This window comes from Arachis ipaensis, chromosome B05 (genome assembly GCF_000816755.2).
Source record: "Arachis ipaensis cultivar K30076 chromosome B05, Araip1.1, whole genome shotgun sequence".
In the NCBI taxonomy this organism is placed as follows: Eukaryota; Viridiplantae; Streptophyta; class Magnoliopsida; order Fabales; family Fabaceae; genus Arachis; species Arachis ipaensis.
In genome coordinates this window covers 13970154-13981921 of record NC_029789.2, presented here as the reverse complement: position 1 = coordinate 13981921, position 11768 = coordinate 13970154, and the positions used below count along the sequence as shown (strand labels likewise).

The window sequence follows — 11768 nt, the reverse complement described above, 5'->3', positions numbered from 1 at the left end:
TATTTTCTGGTCTGATTTGATGTTTTTAATCCTCAGCTTAGGGCTTGTCATAAACTTACTGGAAAGCTGAAGAGGGAAATTATTCTAGGTTCATCAAGTCTTGATGATCCTGCCCAATTTATTACGGTATTAAAGTTTTGATCCTTTGCAATGCAATTTTTTTTCTATGACCCTTGCTTACTATATATTTGGTACTTTGGTTTCTGCAGAAACTTAAGATGATAACCACACATGAACTCTCACTGGATGATATCCAGATATGATGTCATGGACTGGGAAACGAGCTTCAGATATGATGTCTCTGTTGTAAATTGTAATATAATGTAATCTTCTTGATATTGGATATTCTTTGGCATTCGGCTTCTTGTGTTTCAGCCGAGTAACTGAATGCAGACAGTAAAAATATACTAAGGAAAATCTTGATTGTTTACTAACCAAAATAGTTGAAATAAATAAAAGATTTATGAAGCGGATCGTCCTGGTTTGAAAGTAGTGCATTTGCAACCATAAGAGGAAAAAATATCATTTTTTTTTTTGTTTTTAAGAGAAATGATGAACATATGTTTGACACATATACAGAATTATATGAATATAAATATAAGAAATTTTAGATATTTATAATAACTTTCTTAGATGAGAAATTTACTATATACTCACCGAAATAAATAACTAAATTACGGACCAAAAATTATATTTAAGACAAGAGAAGGGAATGTTGTCATAAACCACTATAATCTATTAACGGATTCCTCTTTCTGTACGGACAAGGCATTCATCAGTCATCACCTCTGATATCTGATGCAGTCACTACGATCCTAGGCCCAACTCAAGAAAGCACAACTGAATTGGGAGAAAAAACAAATGGGGAGATAGGCCCAATGACTAGAGAAAAGAGAGAAAGAAGAGTCCCATATTAGACTAAAGACGACCTGATGACTAAGTGTGGGTGCACTGTGCAAAATAATAAAGAAGAAGAGAGTTAGTTAGGATCTGTAAAGGATATATGGAAAAGGAAAGGGGAGAGAGGGGTAAGAATCATTTTGGTTGTTATGAGTTGAGTTTACTCCCTGGATTCGAAGGCAGAAAAATTGTTAGAAGTTTTTTGTTATTTCAAATTCAATAAACCATACTTTATCCATTTTTTTCTTTGACTTAATTCAATTACCACTTCTGAATTTCTTCTTCTATTTTATTGTTCGAGTAACATTTTGGTACTCTTGTTGAGAAAAATTCAACCATGAATTCAAGAATTTCGATGTCTCAGTTAGAAGAGATATGCACCCAGAATCGCTCGAAAATTACCCCGCTGTAACGTAGTCAAATTGAGACGATGTCATAGATCACAAGTACTCAGGAGAGGATTGGTTCTGTGGAATCCTCTATGAAGAACATCGAGAGAATGCTTCACGAAACCTTGAAGATGAAGCAAGTGATACCTGAACATAGAACACCCAGCGTCTTTTTCAAAAACGTAGGCGAGTCGCAACAACTTCGCTGGCCTAAAGGTGTGAAGACAGAGTTACCCATGTTCGATGGGAAAGGAGTAGAGGAATGGACGTTCAGAGCGCGCGAATACTTCGAGCTTTATGCCGTTTCGGAGGCCTGGCAAGTGTGCATGCTCTCCTTCCATTTGACAGGGCCATCTTATGCATGGTACCGATGGTGTGTGAATGACGCTATCAATCACACTTGGGAAAGTTTTTTAGAGGCCTTCTGCATCCGCTTCGGCTGTCGTATCTTTCACTATCCAAAAGCCGCATTAAAAGAACTCAAACAAGTCACAACTGTGGCCGCTTATCAACACCAATTCGAGGAGCTCTCCAATCAATTCACCAGGTTGAGCAAGGAATAGGTGATTTCTTTGTCCGTTGCTGTGTTGACCAATACTCTAAAACGTGAGTTGATGTTGGCAAAACTATAATCATATGTAAAGGCAGTTTCCTTATCTAAGCTCCATGAACAGAAGAACCAAGCGAGATCGTTGAACTTGCGACCTCATGAAAATCGAGCTCTTGCAACCCCAACGCAAGTTACGACAACACGGACACCACCGTTGCAAATGCCGACGGTAACGTCACTAGTGCCCGGAGAGATTCCTACCATTAAGAAGAGCACTTCCACCACAGCAGCGAGCTCGACACATATACGTTTATCTGCAGCGAAAATCAAATTGAGGAGAGACAAGGGATTATGCTATTATTGTGATAAGAGATATTTCACGGGTCACAAGTGTAAGTCCACTTACTTGTTGTTGGTAGGGGGTGAGGAGCTTGAGGAGTTATCTTGGGAAAGACCGGATAAGTTCTCCAATTCTAATGTTGCACTCTTCGACATCGCTACCCCGGTGGCTGGTAGCGATGTGCTGGAGATTAGCTTCACCATAATGGTAGGTGCTTACCATCTAAAAACTATCTGCACAGTAGGGACATACGAAGGGAAGCTAGTCATGGTGTTGGTGGATGGGAGCATTACCCACAATTTCATGAAGGAGATCACTACAAAGAAGATGAATATGCTTTTTACACAGGTGCATCAATTGAATGTCTATGTTGGGAATGGAGAGTGTATTAGGTGTGCCTCTAAATGTAGTGTTGTTCCTCTACACATGTAGGGGTATGTGTTTTGTTTAGAAACTTTTATCTTGGATATCAAGGGTGCAGACATAGTGTTGGGGGCACAATGGTTAATGCAACTAGGGGATGTGACCATGAACTACTTGCACCTAACTATGTAGTTTAAAGTAGGTGACATTACAGTGAAATTGCAGGGGGAACACTTGTTCCCAGTGTTGTCAGAACCGGACCGACCCGGCCGGTCGGACCGGAAAACCGGTGAACCGGTGCCATAACCGGTCCAGGTGAGTCATCTAACCGGACAAGGAGTCGAACCGGAAAAACCCGTATTGAACCGGCCCTGTTTCACACTTTCCCTTCCCATTCCCAAATTTTGAGAGACCACCATCACCATGAGAGCTGAGAGCTGAGAGATAGAGAAGTGCGCCACTCACTCAGCCACCTCGTCGCCCCATTCAGCTTCAACCAGCGCGGCACTCACCTCACCACCACATCCAGAGCACTGCGCCACTCACCACCGCGAAGAAGGCAGAAGCACGTCCACGGTCCATCGTTGCCTACTGCTCGTCGCTCTTCTTTGCTCGTCGCTCCGGTCACCCTCTTCTCTGCTCGTCGCTCCATTCCTCCAGCTCCAGGGTTCAGCCGTCCAGCCAGGTAAGTAACTAAGTATTTTTAATTTTTTAATTTTTTGAAGTTAATTGATTATTGTAGATTGATTATGTATGTTGGTTACTTGGTTCTGTTTGATTTGTGTTAGAATTTAGATTGTTGGTTGTTCAAATAATTTTAGGTTGTTGATTTCTGTTTAATTTAGATTGTTGATTTCTGTTTAATTTTTTAATCCATGTATGTTTGATACTTTGATTTCTGTTTGATTTTTGTATGCGGGCAGATGAGAACATGAACAAGACCACATATTTTTCTGTTTGATGACTTGATCTCTCGTTTCTTGATTTATTTTTTTATTTCTGTTCAGTTTGTTGATTATCCATTGTTGGTTGCTGTTGTATATTATTCTTAGTAGTTAGTGCCTTAGTGGATTGTTGTGTATTATTCTTGGAGATTAGTCATTTAGTCCTGGATCCTGGTTGATTAGGAATTTAGGATGGCTTCATCAAATACACCATCAGAAACACCAACTTCTCAGGAACAAGGATCAACTCCTGATCCTTCAATTGGAACCCAAAAAAATAGTAACAGAGGAAAAACTGATCCTGCATGGGGCCATTGTAAACAAGTTTTGGATAAAGGAAAAACTGCTTTGGTATGTATTTATTGCGAGAAGCTTATTAGAGGTGGAGGAATTAACCGGGTTAAGCATCATTTGGCTGGAAAAGGTGGAGATATTGAGGCATGTCGAAAGGTGTCAGCTGTGGTGAGACACCAATTCAATCAAAACATTGAAGATCTTCGAACCAAGAAAAGGAAAACTCAAGAAGAATATGCAGAAAGTTATGGTGCTTGTGATGACGTTGAAAGGGAATTTGATGAGATTGAACGTAATGAGATGTGACAACAACAAGCATCAAGAATTCCAACACCTAGCTCTAGAAAGGGAGTTGGAAAACAAGTCAAGGGATTACAATCCTTTTTTCCACCGGCAGCAACACCTGGAGCTCAACCAAGTATTAAAAGTGTTCTCCAAAGCAAAGAAATTGTGGAGAAGTGTGATATTGCTATTGCAAGATGGATGATGGATGCCTCTGTGCCATTCAATGCGGTTAATTCAGCTTATTATCAGCCGATGATTGATGCTATTGCAAACATGGGTGCAGGGTATAAAGGGCCAAATTACCAAAGAGTTCGTGGATATTTTGTTGAGTAAATTGGTTGAAGATGTAAAGAAGATGATTGAAGGTTATCGTGTGATTTGGAAACAAACTGGATGTACTATCATGGCTGATGGATGGACTGCTCGTTGTAGACGTACTTTAATTAATTTCTTAGTTTATTGCCCTAAAGGAACTGTTTTCCTAAAGTCAGTTGATGCTTCTCATATCTCGAAAACTACTGAGGCTTTGTTTAAGTTGCTTAGGGATGTTGTGTTATTTGTTGGTCCTGAGAATGTTGTACATGTAGTGACGGATAATGCTGCAAATTACGTTGCTGCTGGAAGGTTGTTGGAATCAGAGTTTCCTAGATTGTATTGGTTTCCTTGTGCGGCACATTGTATTAATCTGATGTTGCAGGATATTGGGAAGTTTGTGGAAGTGACTGAAACTGTGTCACAAGCTTTAATGATTACGAAATATATCTATAATCACTGCCATCCTTTGTACTTGATGAGGCAGTTCACAGGCGGCCGAGAAATACTTCGTCCAGCTCCAACTCGATTCGCCACTAATTTCATTGCTTTGCAAAGTATTTTGGCTCAAAAGGATGCATTGAGAGCTATGGTGACATCTAGAGAATGGACAAGTTCAGCTTACTCTAAAGAAGCCAAAGCAAAAAAGTTTGTGGATCAAGTCTTAGATTCTAAATTTTGGAATCAATGCACTGATATTGTTAAGCTTACGGAGTCACTTGTTCATGTATTGCGTATTGTGGATAGTGAAGATAGAGCTGCAATGGGTTTCCTTTATCAAGCTATGTATAAGGCTAGGGAAGACATGGTGAAGAGGTTTTAAAAAAGAAAGAGAGTTGTTGAACCTTATTTGAAGATTTTAGATTCACGTTGGGATTTACAACTTAAAAGAAACCTTCATGCTGCTGGTTATTGGTTAAATCCAGCTTTTCGATTTAATTCTGCAGAATTTGACAAGCACAAAGACACAATTTCTGGCCTACTAGATGTGATTGAGAGGTATGCTTACGGTGATGCTGATTTGATTACTAAATTGACAAGTGAGAAGAGAATCTTTAAGAATGCTGAAGGAGACTTTGGGAGACAGTCTGCAATACGTGAGCGAAGCACTGTGATGCCTGGTAAATTTTGTATTAAAATTAGTTTTTTATGATTGTAATATGTTTAAGATTTGATTTTTATGATTGTGATTGTTTTCTTTTTATGTTAAGATCAATGGTGGGAATCTTATGGATGTGGAGCACCAAACCTGCAAAAGTTAGCAATTCGTGTTTTAAGTCAAACTTGCAGTTCTTCAGGTTGTGAGCGTAACTGGAGCATTTTCGAACACATTCACTCAAAGAAAAGGAATCGGTTAGAGCATCAAAAGCTTAATGATCTTGTTTATGTTCACTACAACTTAAGGCTACAACAAAGGTACTTTTTATTATTCTTTCTTGAAGGCATTATTTAAAATTTTTAGTCATAATAAGAATAATCAAGTTAATTGATAATATAGGAACCGAATGAGAAAGCAAAGTTATGATCCAATTTGTCTTGATGCATTTGAGGATCATTCAGAATGGATAATGGAAGATTCACCACCATTTTTAACTCCTGAAGAAGTTGATGCTTTACGAAATGATCTTGCAAATATATCTCTTCAATCAGCTTTAGATGATTTGGGTATGTTGTTGTTAGGGATGATTTTGTAATGCTTTAACCAAATGTTTTGCCTTATTATTGATTATGATTTGTGAAACATTATTGAAATGCTAGATGAATTGAATCTGGAAGATGATCGAGATGATGGTGAAGCTAATAATACTTCTGTGGAAAATGCAAATCAGAATGAAACCAATCAGGATGTAGCTCCAGATTTGTCAGATGAAGAAAGATTTCCAGACTTTGAAGTTACTCCTTGGATATAATCCATGAATTGTTATTTTCATTATGTTAAATTGAGTTGTTCATGTAATAGACTAATAGTACTAAATTTTATGTTTATTTTCGTATTACTACTTATTTTTAGGATTTGAGATTTAATGTTTATTAAAATATTATTGGAGATATGTTTTTTAACTTTTAATTTTTAAGTTTTTAGCTATTTTATACATTTCTTATGTGGGACCGGGTTAACCGGTTCAACCAGTGACCCATCGGTTGAACCAGTGACCCAGTGACCCAGTAGCCTGACCGGTTCGATCACCGGTTCGGTTCTGACAACTATGCTTGTTCCAATCAAGTGCTATCGAAAACTCTGTCCGGAATAAGATGGTATTAGCAGATGTTGTTGTCTCGTTTCTGCACTTGCGGGTGATTGAACTAGCACCTGAATCAGCAGACCCAAAATAAGACGAGAAGGTACAGTTGTTGCTCCAAGAGTATGAGATAGCGTTTAAAGAGCTCGAGAACCTACCACCTACACGAGAGATTGTGCATGAAATCCAATTACAACGCGATGCTGCACCCATAAATGTTAGACCCTACTAGTATCCGCATTATCAAAAAAAGGAGATAGAAAAGTTAGTAGCCGAGATGTTGCACTCGGGGGTGATAAGGGAAAGTCACATTGTCTTTTCAAGCTTGGTACTATTGGTTCGGAAAAAAGACGATAGTTGGCGATTTTGGGTGGACTATCTGATAAACCACTATTTTATGGTTTATCTTGTGTTTAATTGAGTGGTTTCATCAAGTCTTCACCCATGTATTCATACTAATTGCATGAATTTACAATTCCTTCCTAGTCTTATTTTATGATTGAAAAGTTGCTTCCTAGAGATCTTTAATTAGTATATTTTAATTCTCCTTTATACCATTCGATGTTGTGAAGCGTGTGTTAAGTGTTTCAGGCTTTGTAGGGCAGGAATGACTTAGAAAATGGAGAGGAAGCTTGCAAAAATGGAAGGAACACAAGAAACTAAGGAGATGACCAGCGAGCATCGACGCGCACACATGGCTCACGCGAGCGTGCGGAATGGAGAAAATTGCAGTGATGCGTGTGCGTGCCTGACGCGTACGCGTGGAATGGAGTTTTGCAAGATGACACGCACGCATGGACGACGCGTACGCGTGACAAGAAAATTCGCCAAATGACGCGCACGCGTGACTGAAGCGTACGCGTGACCTGCACGATCTGCAAAATTAACAGAAAATGCTGGGGGCAATTTTGGGCCGCGTTTTGACCCAGTTTTTGGCCCAAAAACATATAATAAAGCCAAGGAACAAGCAGAGACTCAACACACAGAAACATACACATTCACACATTCTCATTAGGATAGTTTTTAGGTTTTTAGATCTGAATCTAGAGAGAAACTACTCTTCCACTAGGTTCTGTTTACATTCATAGTTTCATAGTTTATCGCTTTTGATTTTGGATACTGAAGAGTCATCACCTCCGTTGAAGATACTATTCTAGTTTGTTTCCTTACTTACTCTTTTATTTATTCCATATTCTTAATTCTTATTTAGAGTAGTAATTGGATTATTTTCATGGATTGTTAGTGAAAAGGATTACTTTTATCTTTAATTAATTTTCAAAGCTTTATTTTATTCAATTCATCATGTCTTCTTTTTATATTTCTACAAGCGTTATATTCATGTCAATGGAGTAGATTCCCTACTTGACATTGGGGTTGATTAAAAGGAGACACTTGAGTTGGAAGGCTTAAGTGATGGTTAAATTGGAAGTTGTTGGCTAGTTCTGTATTTACTAACACTAGACCTTCCCAAGGGAGAGGACTAGGATTTGCGAATAAGAGTTAGCTTAATCACTTGAATTTCCTTTATTTAGTAAGGGTTAACTAAGTGAAAACAACAACCTTTTTGATACTACACTTAAGAGATCCCAACAAGGATAGAACTTCCGATTAATCATTCCCCCAGTCAAGGCTTTTTATTTAGAATATTATAAATCTCTTTTAATTTTCATTGCACTAAATTACAATTGTTTATTTTCTATTATTCAACTCTCAAAACTCTCGAAAACTCCTGATTAATAAATTAGCACTCTTTCTAGCAACTCGTTGGGAAACGACCTGGGATTCATACTCCCAGTATTTTTATTCTAAACTTTTTTTGTGACAACCTTTCTAAATTGATAAGGCAGATTTTAGCTAGTTAAGAGCTATACTCGCAACACTGTTTTATTATATTATAATCCCTTAATTGGTCTAACTTTCGTCACTCGTCACTATCACACCTTGAATGCTATCATAGTTAAAGATAAATTCCTCATTTCTACCATTGATGAAATCTTAGATGAGTTATATGGTCCAACCTATTTCTCAAAAATTGACTTACTCTCAGATTGCCATAAGATTTTGGTGCGGGATGCTGACATTTCCAAGACAGCTTTCCGTACTCATTTGGGGCATTATGAGTTTATGGTCATGCTCTTCAGCCTTACTAATGCTTCATTCACCTTCCAAGCCGTGATGAATAAGGTGTTTGGCCTCCATTTGTAGAAGTTTATTGCCGTCTTCTTCGATGATATCCTCATCTATAGTAGGTCCCGCGAGGAACATTAAACCCACTTGAGAACTACTTTGGCCGTGCTACAAAAGCAACATTGCGTCGCCAAGTTATCGAAGTGTACCTTTTGCCAAGAACAGGTGGAATATCTTGTCTATGTAGTGAGTAAAGCAGGAGTCGAGGTTGACAATTCCAAGATTAGTGCCATTATTGAGTGACCTAAACCTACCAACCTGAAGCAATTGCGGGGATTTCTGGGTCTTACTGGGTACTATCGAAGATTTGTGGCCAAATATGTCCACTTTGTGGCCCGCTAACTGAATTGCTCAAAGACAATAACTTTCACTTTGGCCTGATGCTGATGTTGCATTTGAAAAATTGAAATTGGCTTTCATACATACTCCAGTATTGGCATTACCGTATTTTACACAACCCTTCGTTGTTGAAACTGATGCCTCGGCTCATGGCATTGGTGCAGTCCTCTCCCAGCAAGGATATCCCATTGCTTATTTTAGCAAAAAATCTCAATAGTAGATTAAAGGTTACTTTAGCCTATGTCCATGAATTATATCCAATTACAGAAGCAGTAGCTAAATGGAGGCATCACTTGCTTGGGCATCGCTTTTGCATCAAGACGAATCATCAAGGCTTGCGTGAGTTGATGACCCAAGTGGTATTAACCCCTGATCAGTAGGTTTACCTTACCAAGTTATTAGGGTATGACTTCAAAGTAGTGTATAGGTCCGGCAAGACCAACCTAGCGGCAGATGCTCTGTCTTGGCAAGGGGAAGAAGTCTAGGAAGCTCAGTTTCAAGCCTTTTCAACAATCCAGTCATCCCTTATTCCTATATTGTGGTGCGCCTCTGCATTGGATAAAAAAACTCAGTTAATGTCTTAATGGTTACTCAACACGATCAAGGAGCTTTAACCCCCCGATTTTTAGTTCCAAGAAGGACTCATGACTTACCGTGGTAGAATTTGGGTTCTGAATTCTGAGAACCTTCGCGCCTAGCTACTTAAGGAATTCCATTTGACTCCCATGGCAGGGCATCAAGGTGAGCTTAAAACTTTCAAGGCCCTTAGTAGTGTGTTCTTTTGGCCAGAACTCCGTCACCACCTTCACAAGTTCATATAGGAGTGTGAGGTTTACCAAGCCACAAATATTCTCCCACAAAGGCAACAGGCCTTCTTCATCCCTTATCGTTGCCCCCAAGTCCTTGGGTGGAGTTTTCAATAGATTTCATTGTGAAACTTTCGAAATTCGTTGGCTATTTGGCTATCATGGTGGTTGTCAACCATTTTAGCAAGATAGTGCATTCTGAGCCCTTATGGCTGGGTTTTACAGCATGTTCAGTGGCTAAAGTTTTTATCACTCTAGTGGTTAAGCTTCATGGGTTTCCTTCCTCTATTGTCTCTGATCGGGATCCCATCTTCCACAGTAAATTCTGGCACAATTTATTCGAACATAGCATAACTCATTTGCACTATAGCACTGCTTACCATCCCCAAAGTGATGGTCAAACAGAAGTTACCAGTCGCTCGTTGGAACAATACCTACGCGCTTTCACCCACTCTCGCCATAGCTGTGGGTTTCGTTTTTGCCGTGGACCGAATTCTGCTACAACAACTCATTCTATTATGTGATTCAAATGACTCCCCATGTGGCATTCCATGGTTTTCTTGTGAACTTACCACCGGGGTATATTGTAGGAACTTCGCCGATTCTAAAAGTAGATGCTTTTCTACGCACCCCGTGAGATACTCAATGACGAGTTAGGCTTATACTTGCATCAAGCCCACAGTCGCATGAAAAAGCAAGACTATAAGCATCGCCATGACCAATAGTTCAAGGAAGGGGATTTGGATTTTATTGAAAGTGAAACTATATCGCCAAGTTACCTTATTCCACAAAGAACATCTGAAGTTGGGAAGATGATTTTTTGGACCATATAAGATTCAGTGCGGCCATCATTGCTCGCCGCTCTGTGATGAGGGAAGGAATTTTCGTTGAGAAAGTGATAGTTAATTGGGAGGAGATGCCTTGTGAGGAGACTTCATGGATAGACTATGAGGAGTTATAGAGGATGTTTTCTGATTTAGACCATGAGGACAAAGTCATTGTAGGGGGATAGTTGATGCAGTCACTATGACTCCAGGCCCAACTCAAGAGAGCACAACTGAACTGGAAGAAAAAACAGATGGGAAAATAGGCCAATGACTAGAGAAAAGAGAGAAAAAAGAGCCCTATATTGGATTAAGGACTACCTAATGACTAAGTAAGTGTGGGTGCATAGTAGTAAAAAAGAAGAGAGTTAGTTAGAATCTGTAAAGGATATATGAGAAAGAAAGGGAGAGAGAGGTAAAAATCAATTTAGTTGTTATGAGTGGAGACGTGGAGTGTTCACTCCGTGAACTCAAAAGGCAGAAAAATTGTTAGAAGCTTTCTGTTATTTCAAATTCAATAAACTATACTTTATCCGTTTCTTCCTTTACCTTAATTCAATTACTACTTCTCAATTTTTTCTTCTATTTTGCTGTTCGAGTAACAATTTCAGTTTGACCCTCGTTAAAATTAGAGGAGCACAAGCAGTCTTGATCATATTCGACCATAAGGATGTACATATGTATATACGACCCAATTTTTATAGTTTTTTCTAGTTCTCATTTTGAAAATAGATCACTGAGAATGCAACTACAACAGCCTATAAACCTGCACTTGATTCTTTACTGACATTCAGATTAAATAGCAGTGAATAAGAACCTTGTAGTACGCAAACCTGATCATGAACCAAGCATATTGACCACATGCAAATCAACATAACCAGCCACTCAGATCCCTTCCATTCAATAGATACTACAGTCGTAAAAATTGATGTCATTTATAAAAATGGCAATAAAGTCTGTCTCACGTAAAGAATGTTGAGTAAGGAATTATTATA

The 11768-nt window shown here is 38.9% G+C and overlaps 2 protein-coding genes across 5 annotated transcripts in view; both read left to right on the top strand.

The window, feature by feature from the left end:
• LOC107643013 (SNARE-interacting protein KEULE) overlaps positions 1 to 489 on the top strand; it is a 7682-nt gene extending 7193 nt beyond the window's left edge. For all 4 annotated transcript variants that reach the window (XM_021123104.1, XM_016346551.2, XM_021123103.1 and 1 more), the window contains 2 exons: positions 35 to 126; positions 210 to 489. In XM_021123104.1, the coding sequence (XP_020978763.1) occupies positions 35 to 126; positions 210 to 263 (146 nt within the window). In that variant the 3' untranslated portion in view covers positions 264 to 489. The remainder of the gene's footprint in view (positions 1 to 34; positions 127 to 209) is intronic.
• On the top strand, positions 3679 to 6342 carry LOC107640204. Its single transcript, XM_021123623.1, has 6 exons — positions 3679 to 4072; positions 4178 to 4293; positions 4349 to 5193; positions 5269 to 5498; positions 5589 to 5793; positions 5876 to 6342. Exons 1-6 carry the CDS (start codon positions 3679 to 3681, stop codon positions 6069 to 6071), a joined length of 1986 nt encoding a protein of 661 aa, XP_020979282.1. The 3' UTR covers positions 6072 to 6342.